At 37.6% G+C, this 27,079-nt stretch overlaps 1 protein-coding gene and 1 non-coding gene across 2 annotated transcripts in view; one reads left to right on the top strand and one right to left on the bottom strand.

Moving 5' to 3' along the window:
* Window positions 1–26,758, bottom strand: part of UBE4A (ubiquitination factor E4A) — a 29,792-nt gene extending 3,034 nt beyond the window's left edge. The window contains exons 1-19 of the mRNA XM_063093918.1: window positions 26,684–26,758; window positions 22,222–22,383; window positions 19,206–19,379; window positions 18,472–18,584; window positions 17,591–17,743; window positions 16,950–17,109; window positions 16,507–16,709; window positions 16,109–16,300; window positions 14,817–15,150; window positions 13,606–13,726; window positions 11,608–11,912; window positions 10,198–10,330; window positions 8,952–9,139; window positions 7,393–7,493; window positions 7,183–7,296; window positions 5,725–5,899; window positions 3,013–3,193; window positions 2,456–2,603; window positions 1,185–1,342 (exon numbers count right to left, since the gene is read on the bottom strand). Coding sequence (XP_062949988.1) covers window positions 1,185–1,342; window positions 2,456–2,603; window positions 3,013–3,193; window positions 5,725–5,899; window positions 7,183–7,296; window positions 7,393–7,493; window positions 8,952–9,139; window positions 10,198–10,330; window positions 11,608–11,912; window positions 13,606–13,726; window positions 14,817–15,150; window positions 16,109–16,300; window positions 16,507–16,709; window positions 16,950–17,109; window positions 17,591–17,743; window positions 18,472–18,584; window positions 19,206–19,379; window positions 22,222–22,342 — 3,074 coding nt within the window. The 5' untranslated portion in view covers window positions 22,343–22,383; window positions 26,684–26,758. The remainder of the gene's footprint in view (window positions 1–1,184; window positions 1,343–2,455; window positions 2,604–3,012; window positions 3,194–5,724; window positions 5,900–7,182; window positions 7,297–7,392; window positions 7,494–8,951; window positions 9,140–10,197; window positions 10,331–11,607; window positions 11,913–13,605; window positions 13,727–14,816; window positions 15,151–16,108; window positions 16,301–16,506; window positions 16,710–16,949; window positions 17,110–17,590; window positions 17,744–18,471; window positions 18,585–19,205; window positions 19,380–22,221; window positions 22,384–26,683) is intronic.
* LOC134377500 (U2 spliceosomal RNA) lies at window positions 3,602–3,792 on the top strand. Its single transcript, XR_010023532.1, has one exon. It is a non-coding gene; the product is annotated as a U2 spliceosomal RNA (small nuclear RNA).
* Window positions 26,759–27,079: the final 321 nt, after the last annotated feature.

Raw genomic sequence — 27,079 nt, 5'->3', positions numbered from 1 at the left:
TAGGCATCTCACGTTGACTGAGACAAGCTAGAGTGCATTATAACTTTGGGTCAGATGCTGACTTGTAGGACAGAAAGAATGAGATGAGAAAAAGAAGTATTCGGCAGTTTTTTTTAGCTTAGCAAACTTTATCTCAACACTGCTGTTCAGATGATACTTGATTCCAGTGTCTTAAAAACTGCTATCCTTCTGTCACCAACCTAAGATTTCTCTAAGGCAGACCCCATACACTCATGTTAAAGAACTATTTGTAGTTTTAGTGACAGATTCTTGAAACGGTATAAGATGTTAGAGGATAAAGCATTGTTGTAGACAGACATTTGATTTAGTTAGCTGACTGCTATGCAAGTAAATGCAGATTATGATTTTCTGACAGGTAAAAAGGTTCATGACATATTTTTAAGAGCTGATATATTTTCTCTCTGTATTCTGAGCCACTATAAAATATAAATTTTCATTGACACACTGGAAAAGGCATACCACCTAGCACAGCATCATGCATATAGTGAATGCTTCATATCAAATACCATGAAGTAGAAAATTCATTTTTTCAATATTTAAAAATTTCCTTAAATTTGGGTTTTAAATAGGCTGAATTTTAAATAGGCTGGGTCTCTTGATACAATTTTTACCTAATGCTGAACTTAAAAAGTTAAGGGGAGGCTTAACTGTCTAATAAGCTACCATGCATTACTTCATTCCTGTCTTTTCTGCAGATATCAGGAAGCAGACTGTCCATAGAGCAGGCAGCCTGGGGAAAATTAATGGTTACCATGGCTGAGAACAATAGCAGCAACAGAACGTGATTTAACCCATATGGTAAATACAGTGTAAAACCTGAATTAGAAAATAAATGTTGTTTTTAATGTTTTTACAACTAAAATAAAATTAAAACAATTTCAGGTCAACTTATACTCCATGTTGACATATTTTATAACATATGTTGACAGAAATTATTTTCTTAAGAAAGGAAGTGGTAAACATTCTCAACAGGATGTCTTGTTTTGAATGTTTAAATTTTTAACATTCAAGTGATATCAAAATGCCTCCCAAACACAGCAATAAATCAACAATATGAAGCACCTACTGGGTGCATACTACTGCATTAGGTTATTTGGGAGAAAAACATGATGGCAAACTAACATACATCTGTACTCTTAAGCTGCTTTTTGGGACTGGCATACCTGAGTAAATGTCTGGCAATGGTGGACCTATCCACAGTGACTCTGGAAGATGGCAGCACCACAGGGTCAGACATCAGTGTGCTCATGATGGGATCCAGGAACTCATCACAGGCATCTGCATAGGTCTCCTCTTCCTGTTGTTGGAGATCTGCAAGAGACTGACCACACAACACCTGGTAGTTAAGTGAATTCACAGTGCAGCAGAATTCAGAATGCTCAATGCCTATACCTTAATCTTGGTCATTATTAATTCTTGTCAGTGATAATGACAAATAATAGCTTTAGTTTCTCCAGAACAAGCCAGTTTAGATATTTTAGGAACAAGTTTTGCACTGAGCCCCAACTCTGAAACTTCAAGTTGGCTCAGCTGCTGGTAGTCATGACTGAATATGGATTTAAATGTTAGCGGAAAAAGAAACACATCATGTACAACATCTTTCTGGTCAGTGGGCTGTTGTAAATGCCACAATTCCAAAGGGGATAGGGCTGGGAGGACTGTTATTCACATAATTACAGAATCACTCATGCAGACTATGTATGAAAGGCAGTGTCTGCTTTTGGTACAAACAGCTATAAGAATTTAAAAATGGCTTGAACATTTGACTCCTTCACAACTCTAGTTTTTCAGGGATCCATCTGCCTAAGCACTAGGCAAAAATGAAACCCAACTCAGTTAAAAAGAAACTTAATGAAGGGAAGACTGCTATCAATAAGGAAGGTTTTCTATTACACTTCTGTGCCATGATGTTCCTTCTTCATAACTGCTAATGGAGTTCTGTCAGAGTCCAACCAAAAGTACTAGCTGAACACAATATAGTATTTTAATCTTTAAAAGGTGTGCATATTCCAATATAAGCCAACTATCTACTACATATATAGAGAACAAAGAAAAATCAGTAAAAATCTGTGACTGATAACTAGTCATCTTGAATTTTATTCTATAAAGTTCCTCTGCATTACCAGCCTAAATTTTCAAAATGTATTGGTAACACTGTGCATATAAGTTTTCATAAAAGAAGCCTACATAAATGTCTACATTCTTCTCTTCTAATAGAAGCTTCTTAAATTTCTGTTCTCATGCTCATGTTGAACAGTAATATTAATAAGAATATGGTAGTTTTAGTTATTGACTGACCAGGAAGAATCATCTGTTTATATTTTCTCAAGGCAATGCTCTTTTTCTCCCTGAAATGTGGTAAAAAGCAGCACAGCTGAGTCGACAATGTGATTTTTATTAAATGTGTTAGCAAACACATTCTTCTTTTCCTCACCTTGATTCTCTCTGCCAAGTTGCTGAAAGCTACAATCATGTTTCCAGGCTTATTTATTTTCTTCAGGACTCGGACTGTCTGGGCAAAGAGAGTTGGGGAGTAGGAACGTCCATCCTTGGGCACAGTGGCACAGAAATTCTCTTCATCCCTGGAAGGTAAGCACCGGAAAGAAACTGAGCATCAGAGAGTAGGTCAATGGGAGATATAACAGATAGCAACCCGTTCTTTTGATACAGAAAGACTTCTTCTAATTTTCTAGGAAGGATATCTGTTGAGTATCCTATGGCCTTATAAGATGGTAGTGTCAAACAATGATACAACCAGTAAAGTTTATCTTTACACAGATCAAGGCATAATGTTGGAAATCCTAAATGATGTCCCATGGGTCACACAAAATCTCTTTATTTAAAACTAAAGAAGATTCCTTCATCAAACAACTAGGAATGAACCATTTCTTTTCTATTTCCACACAATTACCAACAAGTCATTCCACTATCAAAACCCCAAACCAAAACATTAGCATCCCCTCTGGCTTGCCCAATTCCAATCTCAGGTACCCAAGATTTAAGTAGATAGTGCAGATATCCGATACGAGCTGCTGGGGTTTGAAGTCAAATTCACTGAAGTCCTTGACTTTTAAGGCACCCATCTTGGGGCCAACAAGGTGCTGCAGGAAGTAGTTCAGCATGGAGATGATGCGCTCAGCCAGGAAGGGATGCACAAACAGTGATTTGATCTCTGGAAAAAAAGCCAAAGTCTCTGAAAACTCAATCCATTAGGAATTTTTTTACTTCCTATGTGTCATTTACATGGAGACCTCTGGGGAATACTGTTTTTATTACATAAGTAATACATTTTCACTGCAGAAAATACAAATGAGCAAGAAACAAAAACAAAAAAAGAAAAAAAAAACACTGACCTAGAGATAAACTGTTAACACTTTGCTATATGTCCTTGTAGCTTTTATGCCCATATTTACACACATACATATAATTTTAAAAGAAAAAGATTATATTTTATATATTCTATAACTTGACTTTTTTCAGTAACTACCATAAGTATCTTACCATTTTAGTAAATATATGTCCCTGTGCTGTTCAACATGGTAGCCACTGGCCACACATGGCTATTTAAATAAAATAGTCAATCGCTTCTCGGCCTTTTGGCTAAGATCAAGTGTAGTATCTGTTCTTATCAGTTTAAATAAAATAGTCAAGGGTTCAGATCCCTGTACCAGCCACCAAAAAAAAAAAAGAGTGTATAAAATTAAATAAAATAAAAAAGGCTAGTATGTACAGTATTGGACAGCCCAGATTTATAGAACATCTCTACCATCACAAAAAGTTCTACAGAATAGTGATGATTTATACCATTTTAAATGGTTATATAGTATTCTAGTTTGTCATTACACTGTAAGTTATTTATTCAATCTGCTTTACTAGTGGACATTTTGACTATTTTCAATTTTTCCCTGTTATAAACATTTCACTTATTGATGAACTTTATTGTATGCAGATCTTGTAGACTCATTACTTCTTCACAACAAATTTGTAAGGAACTGCTAGGTCATGGGGAATGAATTCCAAAAGTTTTTTTACAATAAACTAATACATTCCACATTTAACAAGCTAGATAGTACAGTACAATAACACTTGCTTAGTACTGCTAGTTCCTGATTTTTCAATTTTAGTCATTATCTATTGACTCTACTGTAGATAAGAGTTCGGCTCTCCCTTCCTGTCCCTCCTCCTCAAATACAAATCCCCCAATAAATAATCAAATTTCTGGTTAATTTAGAGTTTGTCATTAAGATTATGTAAATATCATTTATAGCAGAGCCATGTGGTGTCCTAATGATTATACAAGGGGTCTTCAAAAGTTCATGGAAAGATTCACATTATCTTTTAATTCCATTTTTCCACGAACTTGTTGAAACACCTTCATATAGTTCCTTTTTAATACAATTTTTTTTTTTTTCAGAGTACCTACCACTAAATCCTTTCCAGACCTTCCACCAGAATTATACAACCCTCAATATGGTCATTTCTAGTTCCTCTTTAATTTTTGGAAACATTCTTTTTGGAAGTTTCCATCCTTCACTCCAACCTGAACTGCCTATACTACAGGCCTGCTGTGTAGTAATCACACAAGTTCCTACCATCATCCTGGGAATCTCCTTTGCAACTCCTCTTGCGTTGGATTCTACCTTCCTCCTCCTGGATTTACTCCCTCATTTTGACAGCATATCTTTTTGCAGTTTCTCAAGAAAGGTTATACTAGGAGTACATCTGATGCCTTTACATCTGAAAATATTCTTATTTTACCCTCAAACAGAATTGATAGTTTAGCTGGCTATAGGATTCTAGACTGAAAAAATATTTTCCCTCAAAAATGAGCCTGCCTCAGCTTCAAATGTCACTGTTGCAAAGTTCAAAAACATTTTCATAGTTAAACCATGGTACATGACCTGACTTTTCTGGGACCTTTTAGAATCTTCTCTTTACCATGATTTCCTGAGATTTCACAATGATGTACTTTAGTGTGGGTTTTAAAAAATTCTTGTGTAGGGCAATCTGCAAGCCCTCTCAATTTTGAGACTAATTTTCAGTCTTTTGGGAATTTTTTAGTATTATTTCTTTGATAATTTTATCCCCTCCATTTTTCTCTTTTGAGACATCCTTTATTTTCTTATCCTTTCCCTCCTAATTTCCATCTTTTTTTCTTTCTGTTCAACTTTCATGGAAGAGTTCCTTGAATTTATCTTCTATCTTTCCACTGAATATTTAAAATTCTGAAGTAATGATTTCAATATCCAAGAGCTCTCTCGTTCTTTGAATAATCCTTTTTATTGCTTCTTTGTTCTTGTTTTGTGGCTGCTATATCTTCCCTCACCCCTCTGAGACTATAAAGGTTTTAAAGAGTTTTAAAAACTTTTTCATCTATTATCTGTGTTTTATGTTAGAGGTTTATCTCAAATGTCTAGTGATCATTGGTTGTCATATCATATTTAACTGAGGCACTAAAAATGATCATTTCAATATGTAATGAATATAAAAACTACTAAGATATTTTACATTCTTTTTTTAATGCTAAGTCTTGAAGTGTGTATTTTATATTTACAGCACATCTCAATTTAGATTAGCTACAGATGTGGATACTACTGTCACAAGATGCTGAATTCTTAGTTTCAGCTGGGCTGATCCCTCAAGTGAAACAAATAGACCTTGATCATTACATCTTTTTGGAAAAGCAGTACTTCATGTCCTTACCTGATGTTAGAAAGGAAAGAGTACCAATGGTTTCATTGGACATGATGTTATGGAAACGTGCCAGCTGTCCAAACATCTGTAGGCCAGCCTCCTTCTCTCGGCGGGCTTCTGGAGTTAGACTATCCCATTCACCTCGGTCCTTCTCAATCTGCTGAATCTTTATCTTGCTCAAATACTACAGAAACCAGAGATGGGATATATCAGAGAAGTGCAGTTTAAGGGACACAATATTTAAGAGGTCCCATGTAGAATCCAGTCAACTAAGCTGGGAAAACCAGAGACCATATAAGACACATGAGCCTTTATTTCTCAGTGTAGGGCTGAAGCTTAAAAAAACCCCAAAACCAAAACCCCAAAACTGCTTACCAAATATCAAAGCTCTATCAAACATGCAAGATGTCTGGAAGGAGAACCATAATTATTTAAAACACACTACCTCTCATCATCTTTGCTGTTGTGGCAAACGATGTGTTAAACTTATAGTCTTATGAAAATACCATCTGGTTCATTCTTTGCGTCACACAGCTCTTGCTTAAAAGGGTCTGTTTAAAAGAAACCTATCTTATTTTCTAAGAAAACCTATCTTAAATCTTAAAGTGTAGTATTATGAAAAAAGCAGATCAAATCTTTCTCATAAATCAAATACAAGTTACTCTGGAGATTGCTAATCAATAGGAGGAGGTCATGACTGTCCAACTGGCTACCCTCAGAATTTATCTGCTTCATCTCCCTTTGGGTCACTGCCTTATAAATCTTACACAGATCACAGGGAAGGGAAGTTTTACTTTATTGGCCCTCTAAGTGTTTAAAGGAGCATAAGCAACTCCATAAGGGATGGTTAAGGAAATGATACACTGATGGAGCTGAGAGCCACCCAGCTGCATTTTATACTTTGTGAAACCCATCTTTCACAATATAGCTAAGGATTTAGGAGGCAGTACATAGATGAAGAGTACCGATGACTTGGAGTCTTTATAAGAAAAAACCCAAACCAGAGATTTTTTCCAAGCAGTGGTACAAAATCAGAATCTTCTAGGACAGAGGGTTAAAAATCATTATGTTAGTAAGCCACTGTTACTGACGTCTTGGGATGGAAAAAGGTTGAAAGTCACTGGTCAATGGTAAGACTGTCTGATTTCATTTGTAGAGCTGGCCTGATTACTCCTCACAGCGTACCTTAGTTTGGCTTCATCACACTACCTTTTCAACTCTGCCGCAGTATCCATCCTAGCCCATGAGGCTTTAATGACTCTTGATCTTGGTCTCTAATGGAACAATAACCTAAAAAGTTCTGTAATAACAAGCTTGGAGGAAGACTACTACTCACGAATTTTTGGTGTTCAAGACTGGTAATAGGGGCATAAGGATTGCTCTATTATGATTAAAAAGTAGAAAGTATGTACCGATAATGACTTGATGGTATGGAACAGTTACATCTTTTTTTTTTTTTTTTTTTACCTGTATGGCTTCATCCAAAAGGAAGATGGCATCATTCATTAGCAGGTTAAGAAAGCGGAGGAAAAGTGGGGGATTCATAGCTTCTAAATTCTTAGAGGCATAGTCAGCCAAATCCTGTAAGTCCCAACCCAAGAGAAAACCATATTAGTACTGAATCACAGCTCACTGGGGCTTATCTGAAACAACTGTTTTCACCAAATACTCTCTCACCTTAATGCTTTCCCGATAGGTATCTGTTCCCCACATGTATCTTAGGATGGGATACATGGGACGGCGGTAATTAAACTTCTGTTCAAATTGATGGGGGTCTCCTGGTGTAAGGCAAGAGTAAAAAAATCAGCAAAGGTGGTGCTATTATAGAAGAAGTAAGAGCTCATGTCTATATGTAGTCATTTTGTTTTATTCTGAATGAGTCAAGGCTACTGGCAAGATCTGCCATGGGAGTTTCTAAAGGCCTAGAGTTGTGGCCAAGTGTTTGCCCATTTCCTTACTGACAGAACAGAGGAAAGACAGATGTAATGGATACCTTACTCAGCGGGGGACAAGAATCAAGCTGCAAAATAAAAGCCAGGGGAAACAAATGCTTCCATGTCCAAATGTGGAGTACTTATCAGACTCTGAATGAGGCCTCTGGGTTGGCCAATGTGGCAGTGAAAGCCATGTGCAGAATGGGACACTAAGTAATCCCCATATTCTTCATAGCCAATATCCCAACTGTGTAGCCAGCTGGTTCTTGATTACTCTGAAAAATCAGGTCAGGAGCTAAAAACCTGAGGTTTATACTGCAAACGTATCACTAGAGCTCTAAGTCTGGGTAATATAATAAAGGAAGAATGTAGGATTTGGAGTTAGAACACCTAGGTTTTCATTCTGGCTCCACTTTCAACTTCTACTTCCTCAGAAATAAAACAGAAATTGTACTACATTACAACCCTTTAGCTGTATGGTCAATAATGAGATGATTGCACTGAGTTATTGTGCAACTCCTTCCTTATGTATTATAAAGATTTACATGCACTATTTCACTTAATCATCATTTCAACTCATTTTACAGATGAAACTAAGGCTCAGAGATGAGCAAATGATAGAGCTAGGAAAATGTTAAATGTCTCTTTAAATGTTAGTTGTATTTATTATTGGATGGTAGGACATCTTTAAAAAGGGTCTTAAACAATTACTTAATGTATCTTGTTTATTGGTTGAGACAAGGTACTGTTTAATCAAACACAGGGGCTCAGGGTTAGAGAGAAAGGACATGTTGCTTATTGGTATTCTTAATCTAACAATTAGATTGTTAGAGAGTTAAGACAGTCTGGTTAAGATAAAGGAATCTCTCAATCAGTGCACTGTCTCATTATCCACTATTCTGCAATTGTGAGGCAGAGAAAAATAAAGACTGAGGTTTTAATTGGACAGCCTAATTTGTTTGAGTGTGATTTGATCAAGCAATATAATAAGGTTGATAAGAACATGTAGGTTACTTTAGGTGAGACAGACCTTGTTCTACCACTTATTAGTTGTATGACATAGTTTCATTTTTTTGAGCATCCATGTCCTCATACGTAAAATGGGGATAATAAAGTAAAAACTTAGATGGTGATAAATTAATAGGATAATATTAAAAAGCAGTTAGCATCAAGCGTGGAACATAGTAGGTATTCAACAAATGATGGCTTGACATTTCTCTGACATGCAATTACTGATCAAGCTATGATAACTCCACTGATATCATCTTCTCGTTTCTGGAGCTGGCTTCATGAGTACTTTACCTGTAAACTCAATGTCCACAAAAACCTTGATTAGAGCTTCTGCAAGTTGAGGTGCATATGGAAAGTTGCAGAACACACGTTTCCGATGGAATACACTGGATACCAAGGGATTTGGGGTCTGATCCAAATGGGGCATCACTGCTTCCAACACCTCAGCTAGTTTGGCCCTTAGATGGGGATTCTTCATTCTGTAAATAGGGCAGAAAGCAAGATCAGCAAGTAAACTTAACTCCCAAATTTATGACTCTGTTCTCTCCATATGAGGAGCCAAAACATCCTATACATCATTATAGGAAAAAAACAGGATACCTTTCTGCACTTTTAAATTTGTCAATTTCTGTGGGGTGGGGGAGGGGGTAATGTAGGGTACACCATTTAATTCTTGAGATGACAGCTTACCAAGTATGAAGGTAAATACTTAAGTTTCTACTTAATGCTTAGCCATTCTGTTCACTTCTTTATAATAATGCATTATTTACTGCTTACTATTCTCTGACAGTTTCATCTGGGATAAACTTGCCTTTCCAAGCTTTCTGAGGGTACCCATTAGGATATAATTATCCAATATTACCCACAATGCATACAATGTGTGCCTAACAAATACTTGTTGACTTATGACTTCTCATTATGACTGCTTAGTTCAGTGAAGGACTGACTTCTATTTACTTCTCACTGACATGGCTCAGGGAATTGTGAGTCATTCTCTTCATTGTGCAGCAAATCTCTACTTTTCTACATAGAATTTGTTTCCTTTGTCCTACGCACCAAAAAAAACCAGAGAAGCAATTCTGTAAGACACAGTATCTTCCTTTGGGAAAGAGTACTAGAAGCTATGAATGAGAGACTTGAGATGAGAAATAGCATTGACCTAAGTTTACTGCTCATCCAACTTAATAGCAAGAGCAAGCTTTGTTATCATACAATCACAAGATCATTAACACCTGGCTGCCACTGGTAAGGTTTCTGGCATTACAGTAACTATTTTAACCAGGGACTAGCAGTGGAATTCCCATCAGGTACCTTATATGCAGGTTCAAATTCTCTGTGGGCAAAGTCCTTTGCTTATTATGCCTCTCAACAGTGGGATTTTGGGCTACCCATAAGGATGGTCAGGTGATTCATTAATGTTAACATAACTTCTGAAGGCAACCCCTTATGATTCAGGCTTGTTTATCTCTTGGTTTAGAAGTCTTCTGAATGTTTTGCAGCTCTAAGCAGTGACAGAGCCAAGCTTTCAGCACTTCACCTTTCTATGCTTCCAGTGAAAACGGTGATAAAGTGAAGGACGTGCTCCAGGGAATCTGCTGATGTCTCTAAGATGTCATCGGCAAAGCGGCGGAGAAAAATGAGGAAATCACCCAGGTTATCTGCGAAAAATTCTGAAAAAGAAAGTATTCACTGGAATTAGCCTGATACTTGTTTTACTAAACAACATTTAAATTCCTCTCTTCCGTATAACAAAGGTTTAAAATACCTAAATGTCTTGTTGGTACTAGGGATGGTGATAAGTTAAAAAATGTCAAATCTCCTTTAAATGTAACTCAATTTTTATTTTTATCCAAGTAAATATATGAACAGTAATGACACAAAATATTGTTAACACACCAGTATACTACTTTTTTTTTTCACTCTCAAGGTTAAGTGTGGTTTAAACAACCCTTTAGAAGTCTGAAAACTCGCTAATAAAGACTAAAGCATTAGAGGACTGTAGTGGCCAGCCTCCAGGATGGGTCTCCAATGATATTTAGCTCCTGATACTCACGTCATTGCCTAGTCCCCTCCTGCATTCTTCCAGGGTAGAAGATATACCCTGAGGCGTATAGCAGAAGTGATGGTATGTCATTTCCAAGATTAGGTTACGAAAGCTTACAGCTTCTATTTTGGTCACTTGCTCTGTGGGAAGCCAGCTGCCATATCATGAGTAGTACTAAGGAGTAATACATGCAGTCTGGAAAAGAGGCTGCTCGCCAATAGCACAAGCAACTGAGGCCTGTAAACAACATGACTGAGCTTGTAAGTGGATCCTCCAGCCCTAGACGAATCCTCAGATCCATATGACTCTGATTGACAGCTTGGCTGCCACCGCATGAGGGACTCTGAATCAGAACCACACAGCTGAGTGCACCTGGGTTCCTGATCCACAGAAACTGTGTGAGATAATGTTTGTGGTTTTAAGCTGCTATGTCTTGAGGTAATTTGTTACACTGCAATATATGACAAATACAGTGATCAAGGACATATAACCTGATGTGATGAATAATATCTGCTGACCTCTCACTAACATACATATACACACAATCTCCCTTCTGGGTTAACCAATAGGAAATCATTTTTTTTCCTAAAAAAAACACAGGGAGAGTTAGATAAATTTATTAGTTGAACAACAAACAACATTAATGATAGAAACTAACAGCTCTGAAAACCCTGACTTTTTAAAATTCTTTGAAGACGATTTTCTGATATGCACAAGGCTGAGGAACAAACTATTAGTCCCCCCACACCTTGACCAGGAGATACTATCTACAAGTTTGAGTTGTTTCTCCAAACCAACTGAATGATAACCAAGGAAAGAGATTTTGAGGATTATACTTCCAAAGTGACCCAGTTAAACTTAAATGGCTATAAATAGGAAATTCTCAAGGGAGAGCCTGCTTACCTGGCACATAAGCCAAAGAGCTGTAGCCATCTGGCAAAGGAAAAGTGAGCTCTATTGGCTGTGAGCCCTCATTGCCTATGGCCACTTGGACCAGTAGAACAGCCATGGACACCTGCAAATTTAGGCAGTTTTGTAGCATCTGTGGCTCAGTCATGGCAGTCTTGGTAGAAAGATAGATGGTCATCAGTCGTTCAAACTGCTCACGGAGACTGTCAGCAGCAGGGCTAGAGCTTTGCTGAGCATCCCGCCAGGCAACCTGCAGCCGATGCAGATTTTGGTTGATTTTTACCATCTGATCATGCAACCTGCCCTCAAGAAAGCAGAAGAGACTGGGTCAGGGAGGCTCATACAGGGACAGTCTAGTACAGAACATTCCAGAAAAACAAATCTTCATTTTTATTTATTCTAGGATCCTACTTAAAGATATAAGGAGTTGCAGTTGCAATGAGACAGAAGGCACTCGCAAAAGTTTTTGACAGGACAGAGTCAGGGAACATAGCACTGAGAAAATGTTACCAAGTATTTGACATAATTGAATTTTGACATAATTCAATTTGGACATAATTGAAGCTAATTACAAATAGTTAGCAGCCTTCAGCTGAAATGCCCCATCCGAAGAACAGTAGCTTGGTTAAGTGGGGTGTAGAGTGGGCTGTGGGTTGTTATGTAAAATAAATAATTATTGCAAAGTACAAAAAGCCCAGCAGTTTTATACCACGTAAGTGCAGTGATCATATTTTGAAGAGTACAGTCCCCATGTATATGGATGGGGATGTACTCTTTCTACAGTTAATAGAAAACTAAGCCGGTAAAGGGATTCTAGGTTAGTAATGACCACATATAAACTATTAGCCACCTGGGATGCAATCTAAGAGCAGCTTTCAGCTCCCTATTGTTCAATATAAAATTATTCTTCACAAAGGTCAGTCACTCTACTGAAAGGAAGACCCATAATTCAAAGTTATAGATAATTGTTTCTATGTGTACAGTCCAAAACCATCTCCTTTAGCCCTATAGATAATGTCTAGGGCTAGCCAGTCAATACTGGAAAATTAGATGACATTAATTTTTGTGTTTGAATCTAGGTGGTTGAACTGGTTAAGCACATGCCAAACTTTTATCTACTGTCTCAATAAAATGTCAAGAATGGGGATAGAAAAACTCTAATAAAGACGTAATTTCATTTTTCCAGTAATTTGCTGAATGAGAAGTTCTGAAAAACTGTCTGTCAATTTAAGTATCCTGAGGAGGCATTAAAAATTGCTATCCCTAATACCCCTTCCTATAGACAGCAACTACGACTGAGTTGCTATTTTCTCCCCTATTTATACTTGTAGTCAAAATCAGCTAAATCAGAGGAAAAAAACTTATAGAATGATGTGAACCACAACCAGACCATTTTTGGGAGTCATACACTCTACTTCTCAAATCTTCACACTTCTAAAATACTCTTTATCATAGTTACATATGTCTTTTGTGGTCCTACTCATCTCATTGGAATCCCTTATAAACATTTTCTTAATCGTTGCCAATTTTGTCTCTACACTATAAAGTAGAGCTCAGTCTTTTTTCATCAGGATTAGTAAGAGATGAAAATTCAAGAGCAGAAAGCGAAATGAAAAACAAAAACAATTCCACTTTCTCCAGCTGACAAGAGGAAGACAAGTGATTTAAAAATTTGCAAATGTACTACTAGTGAATTTTTAAAATTTTTTTTTTTTTTTTTTTTGGTGGCTGGCCTGTATGATGAGTTTCTTTAATTTTAAAAAATTAACAGGTCCAAAGTTAAAAACAAATTTAGGTAATCTGGACAAAACCAATTTATGTAAACACAAACGAATGTATACAATGCCCTTTTTCTACTAGATTCTAATGTAAGCGTTTAGAATAAAGTGAGATTATATCTCTAAGACTCAATTTCAGTCTTCTGGTTATCAACAACTAAATACTCTAATTCTTTCCTAAATAGTTCTCTCCTAATGACATAAGGGAAGTTACCTGTGAAATCCCAAGTACAAGGTATATTCTGTCAGGGCAAGGTTCTCTGTTACAAGGTTGTAATTCTGTGGAAACTTGGGTTCCTGCACAGCTGGGATCAAGCAGGTTTCCTTGTCCAAACCTCAAAGAAGTTAAAAGGAACAGTAAATGGCTTGCCACAGACATCTACCTTGGTTTCCAGTCTCCCTGTACACTAGTTCAACTTCTATACTGCCACCAGTGACATCTTCTTAAAAATAAATCTTGTCACATTACTTCCTTGTCTAAAAACATCTTTTGGCTTTTTACTGTCTACAGTGAAATACAGTCAAATCTCTTTCACTTGACCATGAAATCACCAAAAATTAAAAGGCATGATAATACTGTAGGTTTTTCCAAGTGATAGGCAATGAATCATTTGTATTTACTCTGGGCTTTTCTGTATTTAAGAGTTGCTCTTGAGCAGGTTATCACTTTTACAATTAAGAGTTATAAAACTGGAAGGAAATACATCAAAATGAAGAGGGACTCACCGTGAGTGGTGGATTATGAGTCATTTACTTTCTTCTTTTCACTTCTCTGTATTGTTCAAGTTTTCTCCAATCTGGCCCCAACCATCTTCCTCCCCGGACCCATCACCTCTTCCACTTCCCACCTCCCACACCCCACCCACCCCTTGCTCTACCCACACTGAGCTTCTCTCTATTTTTCAGTCAAGACTTTCCATAGCTTTGTACCTTTATTCTTGTTACTCCCTCTGTAAAAATGGACTCTCTTGCTCTTTTGCCTGGTAAAACCCAACTCATCTTTCAAGACTCAGGTATGAAAACCTCCAATTTCTGGAGAATTGATTATTCACTCCCTCCTCTATGCTCCCACAGCTTAGCCCTATATCACATTATAATTATCTGTTAATATATCTGCCTTCTTTTGGAGCCTCTGAGTTCAAAAAGGATGGGGACTGTACTTTATTCATTTTTATAAAGAATGAACAAATGAATGAATGAATATAAGGCTGCCAATCCAGAGAGAAGGTTTCACAAAAGTACATTTAAAAGTTACCAGTTGTTTTTCCTAAAGTCTATCTTTAAAAATTTTTAAATAGCTCTTCTTTCTGCCTCATCTTTCTTGAGAAAGATGCACTTCGTGAAAAAGGATAAGAGAATAAATGCCTTAGACGTTACACATATACACATACACACTATTTTGAGAAGAGCCCAGTTCCCCCCTACCTCTCATGTGTACATTTCTAATTCTTCGTTCTTCATCATTCAATTCCTTCAGGGCACAGTAAGTGGGATTAAAGGTGAGGAGCCGAGAGGATCTGGGTTTGCAAAATGGCTGGCACAGCTTCAGGAGAGCAGCACCCAGATTCAGAAAGAAGGCATCCGAGGCATACATTTGGAAGAAGATTTCTGGCATCTGATTGGCCCATATCTTGGTACGGCCTGCATTTGCATGCAAACAGTTTCCAAGCCAGGACAAGATAGAGTGTTTGGTTTCTGGAGAGAGCTGGAGTAAGTTCTTCAGCATCTGGTAGATCTTTTCATGGAACTGAGCCATGAACTGTTTAACCAGAAAACACAACCACAGAACATTCCAGTTTCATAATCCTAGTATTTTTTACTCCCAAACCTTAGCAATGTGCAGTTTCTAAAAATATGCTAATCCTAATCCTTCCCTTCACTCTCCCTGTGCCTTATGCCCCTGTTCTCATTTAAAAAAATACATATTTCTGGGTGTTCATGACAGATTTTCTGATCAGTTGCCAAACTGCATATAACATTACGTAGTTTTAGAGCAGGAGTCAGTAAACATTTTCTGCAAAGTGGTAGACAATAAATATTTTCAGCTTTGCTTGCCATGTGGTCTCTGCAGCAATTACTCAACTCTACCACTGTAGCATGAAGTCAAGCCATAAACAAGACATATATGAATGGGCATGGCTATGTTCAATTAAACTTTATTTACAAAAACAGGTGGCAGGCTGGATTTGGCCACTGCTGTAGTTTGCCAAGATCTGCTTTACAGAATTATTATGATTCAATGGTGAACAGGAGATTTAAACTATCCCCAAATCAACCATTTAAATGCCTCATGCTGGCCAGATCTTTACTATAATTTATACTAAGCAGCCCAAATAGAGAGCATATAGGTGGAGGGAGGAAAAGGAAGAAAAAAAAAAAAAGGGTTTATAAACCAGAGATCAGTCAAAAGATTTTAGGAGCTAATATTATAAGAAATGGCTTGGTGAGAAAAATGAGGGTTGAGGGGAAGTGGCAGTGCTACAGTACAGGGAAGAGAACAACAGCAGCTAATTCTCACCCCATACAGAGGGGTTTATCCTCTGCTCTTAGTGTGTGCTAAAAAGAGGGCAATCTCTTTACATGATTATGGTAAAAGCCAACCAGATCAATTTACTTTCCTGAAGAGGCTCAAACAGCCTTATATGCAATCTGCTTCCTGATGAAACCCTATTTGATCTAAGATTAGGGGGCTAGGACACCCCAGTAAACAGTTCCACCTGATGAATGTTGGCCTCCTGTACTTTGATCTCCTGGGGACTGGATCGAGATGGATTCAGGAAGTAGCCATGATTTTCTACCACACCCGGAGTCTTTAACAGGCAGGATATATTCAGAATTACTCCCAGCAAGGTCTTCTGGTACATCTGCCCATTGCTAAGGTCCTTGGGCTGAATGTATTCCACAAAAACCTGAAGGAGAAGACAAGTCTTACTTATTCATATGTATGGTGAGATAAAAGTGATGGGATGAGAGGACATCAATGAGTTAAGTCTACACCACAACCAATCTATCTTTCTCTTATTCTATAGGTAATATTATAGTGTCCTCAGGATAGAGAAGCATAAAGTATTAAATCTCCAATTTAACTGAATATATATGAACCTTTCAGACCTACCTTTGCAATATCCTTTTGCCTAGTGAAATAGAGAAGAATATCCAGATATGCATACAACAGGATCTGGCAGAGCTCTAGCTCCTTTATTCGACCCAATAAAATATCAAACACTGGAATCATGACTTCCGGAAATGTTCGAACTTCCTCATCCAATATTAAGGCTTCAATAACTTCTTCCAGAAATTCGGTTACATCTTCAAAATCTAACAGAAAACAAATGAAAAAGGGGGGCAACAGGAATTTTTATATGCCTTTACATACCAGCTCTTTATTCTTCTGATACTTTTGATAATTCTATTTGTATTCAACCCCAAAGATCAAAGTGTGAGTTTTCTTAATTTGTACCAGACCATAATGGCTCTGAGACTTTCTAACGTAGCTAGAGGAATTTTAAATCTGGAAATCAAAACGTAGAAGCTCACAGATCTTGCTTATGTACTCACGGGCTCCTTGGATGGCTTCCAACATTAAATCTACCAGTTGCTCATGGATGTTTTGGTCAACATAGATCTCAGGGGTGAGGAGTACTGTTCGGGTATTGGACACAGTAAGGTTCCTGCACTGCACTGCAAAGGGTAGCAGGTTCTCTGGAACTTTGGTAATCTGCAAACAGAGAAGAGTCTAGCTCTATGGCCTGGAACAGGGATACATATAGCAAATAGAATGGAAAAGATATTGTGTTCCAAAATTATGTTGGTCTCCTGTCAATGCTTGAAAATTCACAAGAGACTCATTCTTTGGCTTATAGAATCATCTACCTAAAATTCCAATCCTGGAAGTATCAAACTTAGCCTACTCTAATATTTACACCTCAGTGGAAATGAATTTATCAGACCTTTTTTTAAGGGTGTGATTTCTAAAGAGGTTTGTAGAGAGAATAGAAAGCACTGGTTAATTAGGGAAAGGGGTGGACCCCAAGCCACAGAAAAGAGACTAAAGCTTTAAAAGACAAAATAATAGAGCATTTAATATCCAGTTCCAGATATACTGTGATATATATAAACTGATATAAAAGACATTTATCTAACTCTGGCTTACATTCCCAAGAGGACAATATAGTATTCAATGGGGATTATTCCTTTACCTCTTCCTTGGCTCTTTGGAAGCAGGAGTAAAGGTAACAAAAAATGTGCCTCTCTCCTGCATCTCGATCAGCAGAGAGATTTAATGTTGTAGAAGAAGTCATGTTAATCAAATGGTTGCCGGGATCCTGAAGTAATAAGCGAGCGAAGAGGGCCTAATAAGAAAACCAAACACAAATTGCAAACCATTGCAAAGTTAATCTTTGAACATTAAGATGTAAAGGTAATTCTGACACAGGTTATTGCAAGAATCACAGACTTGGATGTAGAGTGAAGGGGGAAAAAACCCCAGTATTCTATTACTTTAGAAAATACAGTATTAGAAAATAATTTATATATACATATGTATAAATTTTTACATATATAAAAATAATTAATATATATAATTTTTAATAAAAAATTAATATATATAATTTTTATATATAGTTTTATATAATTTATATACATAGTTTTATGTAAATAATATATATACATATATATAAAGTTATCCTAAATCAAGCCTCAAGTGTCTAGTATAGCCCCAACACAGAGTAGGCATTAAAAGACTATTTGTTGAATGGTGTTGAGAATCAGTGATTAGACTTACATGAGACAGAAAGTGACAATTCCCATAAGAGAGTCATAGATTATTCTAGGAGCTCAGAGGAGAGAGTAACAACTCCTATCTGGCAAGGCTTTGTAAATAAAGCATTTTAACTGGTTTTTAGAATATGGGTAGATGCAGACATGTGACCACGGGAGATGAGAAGATTCCAAAAGAGGAACACCATAACCCATGTAAGAGATGGACATAAGCAAAGTAATGGTTGGAGAATGGTGAGGAGAGCTCAGCCGCATGGCTAATTTTTGCTAAGGGTACAACCTAGGAATGTAAGAATGGTACCTGCTCAACATTGCTCATATCAAGCCAGTCTTGATCTTCCAGCTCTACTGCCATTTCTTCCAAATACACACAACGGCTGGGGATGCCATTCCCGCTTTTCAAGCTTGGATCACCTGGGAAGTGGGTTTAATCTGACAGGTTAAGCATAATGCTTCTGTCTTATACAGACAACTGATCTTGACAGCATTTCTCTCGAACTGCAAGTCTGACTCAGGTAATATCAGAATGATCCTGACACACAAAGCAGTATCTAAAGATTTAAATCTTTTTTCTTCCCCCAGTCACAGAGTATGGACTTAGTTAGAAACCTAACATCATGACATTTAAAGAGTAAATCCCAGACATTAGTACTAACTTTAGTGTTTGACTACAGATAGGGCACAGAGGGAAAATACTCTCTGACAGTACTCACGGCTTACATCTGAATATTCAGGTTACCTCTCAGAAGAAAAATGGGTTTGGCTACCATTCCCATCTCCCCTTTAAGGTAGTAAAGGCAAAGCTATATGGCCCAGTCACTACCAAAATGAGAACAAAAGTTAGATCTGTGTCTAAATACTGTTTTCAGATCACACCAAAAACTTCACTGAAATATAAACCCTGTGTTCCAGGGAGTACAGTGGGTTTGTTTAAATATTAGATGCAATAGATTTCTAAGGCAAGTCCCTAGCCCAAGCCCAAGCCCAAGTAGGAAGGGTAGAATAATGAATAGATTGGCTACAAGTCTCACTCACTGTTGTCCAGAGTAATGAGGAAGATCCTTTGGATCATGTGATTGATGTTGAGTTGCTCACATATTTCCTGCTGTGACCGGAATGAGCGGCTAATCTCAGCCACAGAGTAATCAAATTCATCCAGGCTCTCTGACACACTATTATCTGAATCATCTGGGCTAGCTGGGAGTTCATCTGCCAAAAAACGTAAGCAGTTAAACATTACACATCAGTCTTTAAGAGAGAACCAAGTATAACCAAGTATACTACTGAAAATGATAAATATAACCAAGGGGAGGATAATTTCAGATGTGAAACAAGCTAATAATCTTATTAATGAACATCTCAAGTCAGAAAAGTACAGGATTCTGAAATCACTGGCTATAAATCCTACGATGTTTTACAAAGAAGAGCTTTATTATTTCTACCCATACTTACACTTCACACTGTCAAAAACAGCAATATTATCTTCCCTACAGAATTCTAGTGAATAAAGTTATGTAATAGATCAAAATACCTTTAATTATTTTAAATGTATGGCTTTTTCCTGATTTTAACAAAACTTTTTTGTTTTAATAACTCCAAACTGTAAAGAAAAATATACTGGAGAAAGTCTCCTCTTAACCAATTCCCTCCAGACAACCACTGAACTTAGCAGTGTTCCATATTTTTTTTTCCTATTCTGGTGCTAACGTTCATTACTATGATTTCTAATTAAAAAAAAAGATCATACTATACATAGCTTGCTTTTTAACTTAATCAGCACCAGCACCTTTCTTTGTTAGGCCATGTAGAGGCCTACCTCATTCTTTTCAACAGCTCCATTGTATTGCATTTTTGCATGCACTGTGGTTTATGTTGCTGCTTCTCAACTGATGAATAGAATATTTCCAATTTTTCATGATTCCAGACAATACTATACTGAATATAACTTAACACTTTTTGTTCACTTGTATGAGTATTTCGTTAGGATAAATTCATAGAAGCAGAATTGATGGGTCAAAGAGCTTGAAGAGTTGGAAGTTAGCATATACTACCAACTTACCATCAGAAAGACTGCTTTGATTTATATGTACCAAACAGTATATGACAGAGTATCTGTTTGAATCCTCATAAAGTTTATAGGTAAAAAACTATCTAATTGTTGTCTTAATTGGCATTTCTCTAATGATTGTTAAGACTGGACTTTTTAATGATTTGATTATCACATATAAGTTGTTTGCCACATCTTTTTTTTTCTCTCTGGTTTGTTACTTTCTTATTGACTAAACCCCTTTAATTTTTTTATAACGCAACTTAAAAGAGTTCCTCTCCGAATGGCACTAATGCTGAAGAACTATAAAAGTAATGAGATTCACTAAAAGGCACACATGAGTCTATATTTGCTTTGTTGTATCTTTAGAATGGTTATCCTGAAAATCCAGGTAAAATTCTCAGATGTAAGAGTTGCTTCAGTGTGGTGAGTTTAGGAAAAGTGAAGCTCAATACAGGAAGCCAAAGGTTTTGGTAGAGTACTAACTGCTGGTGAAAAACAGGTTGGACCCAGTGGCATGATAAACTCAGTGTAAACAAAGATGATGAAGTGCCAAAATAGAAACAGAAAGGCATGTGCCTGACTTGTCCCCACTGCTTGCTGCTTGCAATGCTCCCGACTAGCCAGCTTTATGTCTGTTTACAGCCAGAAGGACAAGCATTCTGTTGCTCTGCTCCTACACTGTTAAGTTCTCCTTTGAACTCCAAGGAGCTAAGAACCTGTTTGGAAAAATTTTCCTCAACCACATATTCATAAATTATACATTCCCATTTCCTTTTTATTTCCCATTCTTCACTCTTCTTTCTCTCCTACCTCTCCTAATCCAGGTTTCCCATTCTGAGCCTGTATTACAGAAATCTGGGAGATTTCAGAGACTGAGAAAGCATGTTAAATAGTAGCACTACATTTATTTTCTCCTTGTTTCATCCATCACCCTGTCTACCACTCATCCGTCTTGACTTTATCTCCTTTTATTTAATCCTAATCAGAAAGTAAGGCCACAGGTCAGCTATGCACCTGAACTTTCTTTTTTTTGTTCTCTTCTTTTTTAACTCTGATTTATTTATTTTGTTTTGTTTTGTTTTTGGTGGCTAGATGGTGTGGGGATCCGAAACCTTGACCTTGATTTTACAATACCATGCTCTAACCAAGTGAGCTAACTGGCCAGCCCTGAACATTTTTTGAAATAAATAAAACAAATGGAAAATGTAAATTCTTTTTTTCTCAAGAGAAAAACACACTATTATTCTTTTTAAAGAGAGAAGAAGGAGAGCAATTTCTGGTTTGAAAGATTGTAAATATTCTCAGAAGACTAATGTTTGAGAAACACCATCCTAATTCCTCTAGTCTATATGTCTCCTTATAGGAGGAAGCTGGACTTGATCTAAAATTTGGTACTGGCTGAAAAAAAAAACATTTTTCTAATTAGTGAGATATTATTCTGATTTTTTTCACATTAAGGCTAAGGATCAGATTTTCTTAGAAGTCTGTTCTAACAGCAGTCAGCTACAAAAGAAGCCACTCAGGAACGGAAGAAGCATTTCACTTGAGAGCGCCTCTGAAGTGCTGAGCTTTAGAACAAATCTGTCTACAGGTCAAAAAGCTTTTATAATTCTTCCTTTTACATATGCTTCCTATGGCTGCATATTACTTGTTTTCCACATCTACACCTAACACCTCAGTTTCCTATGTTAAAAAGATGACTTATTTAAATAGCTTTTACTAGGAGATTTTTTTTTTTTTTTTTTAAATACAACAGCTTGACAGCTTTGGGTACATGACTGGCATCTGTTACTATGAAAACATAATATCTGGTTTCTTTATGCAGGGGGGAGGTTAGGGGAGAGGAGGACCCCAAAACAAAGACTGACAACAAAAATAAACAAAAAAACAACTTCTGCCCCAAACTTAAATTCCAATTGCAAACAAGGACCCAGAGAATACTTAATTTGGGAAGGCCCATTCTAGGTCATCTCATCTGCTGCTATTGGCTCCTCCACTTACCAGATTGCTGCTTCAGCTGCTCTTTTTGGATTGCTGCAAACTGCTTGGCATCAGCCAGAGAGCCAAAAAGAGCAGCAAAGGGGTTACTTGAGATGTTGTTGTTATTCTCCTGGTCTGTCATTTCACTTTAAGTTATCCTCCATCCAGACCTAGGGGGAGGGGCTATACAAAGGACAGGTATTAGACACAGGAGGACAGATAACACAACAGCTGTAATATATCCATAGTTGTTTCTTTTCCCACTTCTTAAATACAATATATTTAAAAAGGCTTTGGGTTAAGACTCTCTGATTCCAAAACTCAAGACGTTTTTGGCAAAATGCTTATAAACCTACCAGCTGGATATGGTAGCTTGATTTAGGGACAGCAAAAACCAAAAAGCCTAAAAAATGTTCACCTGAAATACATTTATCTGTTGACATGTTTCTATTTGCTATACCTTTAAGAAAATAGGTTAAGCAGAAAGAATTACTGAAGTCAAAGACAGAACTCACCTACTAATCGTAACAATGTGACACTTAAAAATAAAGACAAGAACTATGGATTTCCCATAAGTCTCTAAGGTGACATACTAGTTCTCATTCACTCATTCTCATGACTCAGACTTCTCATTCTCAAACTTCCATGATTTTGGGTTGAAGCTGAGAATTCCTCAGCTATATATAAATTAAGTGTAAGCCCATATCTTAAATTTGGAATGGCACATGAGGACCAGAACCAGATTAGCTGTATGTTGTGGGTCTTTAATATATACCAAGCAATCTATCTGTATTTGGAGGCTTAAAACTAGTGATATTTCTTCCACTAAAAACTAAATGTTCTTTGCTTAGCTCTATATCTAACTTTCACTGTTTATCTGATTCTTTACAATGCTGAAGAGACACACAAATTCCAACTGTCAGGTCTACTGTGTAATATAAAATAGATATATACCTCAAAGGTATTTAGGGGAGCTGACTGAGCCTGCATTTGCACTCTTCTGATTATATTTCCTCATTCAAGGCCAAGTGGACTGTGGCACAATGGGATGAGCAGAGCTCCCTGAAGAGCTTTTTCACCTTTCTGAAATGTTAAGGCCACAGCATAGAAATATAACCCTGAAAAGGGTAGGAAGAGACAAAGGGTATGAATACTCTGCTTACAAGGATGTTGAACTGCTACAAGGACAGAGGCCTTAGAAAGATCTGGGGCATGGATATAAGGAAGAAGGGAAAAAAAAAAAAAAAAAAAAAAGAACATTTGGTCTACCTTTAGTTTGAATCATCTTAACAAAAGCTAATGCAAGGCAGAAAAATTACCCTTATTTACTGAAGGAAGAGAAATTACAACACTTTTTGACAATTCTGAGCCATCTCTACTAGTTGCTTCACACTCCTCTGCTGTGTTTTCTGCATAACAGCCAACGGCTAATTAGCAGTAATGACTTAAGCAGACAGTCTAGTCTCCTCTCAGCATGGTGCAGGGCTTTACTGCTTCAAGGAATTAGATGTTAGATGTTGCTCTATGTATTTCATTTTTTGCTATGTATATTTTAGTTGGGCTTAATAACACAAGAAAAGAATATCGTATTTAGTGCTGGAATTAACAATCCTTGAGAGGACTTTCCCCCATGTAATCATTGCATAAGTTTAATTAGTACCCCTAATTCATATAGAGCCACCAAGAATTGTCTCATTCTTAGCTGACTGCCACCCTACCTCCATCTTAAGTTACCTTGAATTCCAGAGGAATGTAAAAAGCATAGTGAGCTCTTGCTATTTTGTCTCCAAAACATCCTTTTTTCAACAAGACACTCAAAATTTTTCCTTTGGGTATCCGCTCCACTCAGTCCATGTGTTCAGGAGGGGCTGACCTTACCCACTAGCTCTAACGGGATATGAGTCTGCCCCAGCCAAAAAGAGTACAGCATTCTTTGGCCAAAATGATTGATCTAGGAGTGGGCACAAGACCCTATTGAGGCCTATCAAAGTCAGTGAATACCAGCTTCAGGCCTTTGGCTGAATCTACAGAAAAGGGAACTCTTTTTTTTCTGTAATGGTTGCTAGGCTGGTAAGATATAAAGTTGCCATCTTTACACCACCTAGAAAAGACCTAGCCTAAAACTAAGCCAACATACAGGAAAATACAGTTGAGAGATAGAAACAGAAAGTCTTCTGGACTCTTCAATATAAAAGTCAATCAATTCCCTGACATTGCACAAGCCCGTTTGAATGTTTTTGCTTGTTTGTTTGTTTTTTGGTAGCTGGCCAGTACAGGGATCAAACCCTGGACCTTGGTGTTATCAGCATCAACGTTTTTCTTGAAAACACAAGTGAAAAGAGTCCAGATTATTACAAAGGAGATGCGTCACCTGCACCACATACGCAAAAGTTGAAAGCCAGGAGTATAGAACATATGACATAGGCCCTTAAGACTATCAAGAGAGACAGAGGATTTATCACCATAAATGGCATTATCTTCTCCTTTCTCAATACTATACTTTCATGTTATACAAAGAAGCTAGCTTCCTATTACACTTTACCTATACCTTTACTAGGATTTTTAACTTTCTACATTGTATTCCTAAGCAGATCTCTACCTTGCTAGATTGTAAGCTCTTTGAGTATAGGTTCGTATCTGAGTATTCTTTCTTCTGTGTATGGCATAATACATCACAATCACAAAATCCTAAATATTTATTGAATGACTCATTTTTACATGCAGTTATTCTTGAACTCCTTATAATCAATAGTATCACCCATGACCCTACTTCAAGGGAAGGGCTTTACTTCTTGTCTTGGGTTGCAGCAGCAGGTCAACCTACCAGGCCTGACACTGCGGCTCTTTGGTATCTCAGCATGTACAGAATAGAGAATGAATGAAAATAAAATTCCATTGCCATCTCTATTGTCTGTGAAAACAAAAACGTTTTCACCTACCTCACTAAGCTCATCTTTTTCATAGGTGCTTCAAATCTGTGCCTAAACTATTTTCATAGAAAAAGAGTTAAAACTGTGTAACCACACAGAGAAAAGTTTTAGAGGAAAAAGGAGGACTGATCATTGATGAGAAACTTTGGGGAGATGTCAGTTTAGATTTGTTCAATGGACTTACAAATGTAAATAAGAGTACCTAGCTACCACCGATTCCAAAAGAAAGGTCTGATAGAATGGAGCCTTCATATTCTGTTTGCTTTAATATTCATCGATGTCACTGGGGATTTATAATCTACTTTGAATTGGTATAAAGAGAATTAACGCTATCCTGTTGCCAGCCTTTTGGATGGTACAACTACCAATCCTTAGAAGGCTTTGGATTTGATTCTTTTTGAATATGTCCTCCTTGAAAACAAGTTTCACTTTGATATATGTACTGCAAAGGTCTACATTTATAATAGCTATCTACCTCTGGTCTTACAAAATTCTCTCACCTTCCCCTGATTCAAGCTTCTGTTTATGAACAGTACTGCTAATCCTTAAAGGACCACTGTTAGCTCTTGTGAGCATGCAAATGTTTTAACAGTCTTGTTTTTAAATAGAAATATCTGAAACACTTTGTAAAAGTGGGATTGTTAAAATCAAGCTCTATTAAATCATAAAGTCTCTTTAAAGTCTCTGTCCTGGTGAGTGATATACACAACAAATAAAAATAGGAAACAAATGTTTTCATTCTTATATGTTTCATCTAATAATACTTGAAGGCCACGCTAATGTGGCAACAAATCCCTTCAATACATCTTTCTTTAGGTTAGAAGGATCTCATCAAATCAAAAAGCAAACAGCATTCCTTCTTAGGTCCCATTTTATCTCAGGTAGGCTCCCATGTTGGACTAAAACAGTCAATGACAGTGAGAGTAAACACATCCTTGCTCTCAGAGCAAAAAACTGATCCCAAGGAAAAGGGATCATCAAATGTAAGCTCCTGAGCTGTGGTCACTCGATTCTAGAAGTGTCTTCTAAAACCAAGGAAACATGGAGCAAAGTGTCAGAAGAGTTATGATTGGTGAACCCATCACCTGACTTAAGAAATGTCAACATGTTGACATGCATTCAATTGGTTTGATTACTACTACACGTGCTTAATTTTATTGTCTCGGCATCTGGCTATTTGTCATCTACTCTTCGTATTTTATCCCTCCAGCTTCCATAAGGGATTCACGGGAGACCCCCCTGCACGGCGCACGTTCTAGAGAAAGGAAGTCAAAAGATAACGCAAGGCCAGTATTCGGCCTTTTTCAAAAGGGGCATAGCAAAGAGGGGGAGAGAAATGGACAGAAAGACACCAAAAGCTGGTGCACTGTAAGGGGTTTCAAATCAGACAGGGTCGAAGTTCATAGAGAGAGGGTCGGTGGTGAGGAAAGCACAGGTAAAGGAATTTGCAGGAGGTAAGAGTAGTACAGAGGCCTGGACTGGCATTCGAGTAGGAGAAAAAAATCCCACTGCAGACTCAATGGCCCCTTCCCTCAAGCTATTGCTTCCCTTACCAGAGCCTGAAGGGCCAGCAGCGACGACACGACAATCTCAGTGGCCGAAGGGTTCCCACTTCCCACTCAGCACAGCAACCGGAGATTACATCACCACTAAGCGCCGGGGCTTCTGGATTCTCACTTCGGCGCCGGAAGCAGGGTGTGTCGGCTCTCGCAGGCAAGGCGGGCAAGCACCCACAAGGCGCACGCGCTAAACTTGCTTGAAGCGGACTGGGGGCGGGGCGGAAGTGGCCTTGGGATCGGGTTGGGGGCGGAACGGGGTTGGTCGGGGCGTGTGGTTTGGAGCTTGGTGGAATAATCTTGTGACAGTGGATCCTGGAAACCGGTGTGTTGGCAGTAGATAGATTTAGTGATTACTGGCTCTGCTCGCAATCTCTGCAGTCTTCTACTTTC

This window comes from Cynocephalus volans, chromosome 4 (assembly GCF_027409185.1).
Source record: "Cynocephalus volans isolate mCynVol1 chromosome 4, mCynVol1.pri, whole genome shotgun sequence".
NCBI lineage: Eukaryota > Metazoa > Chordata > Mammalia > Dermoptera > Cynocephalidae > Cynocephalus > Cynocephalus volans.
Note: the sequence above shows the minus strand (reverse complement) of the source record. Positions and strands in the feature narration are given on the sequence as shown.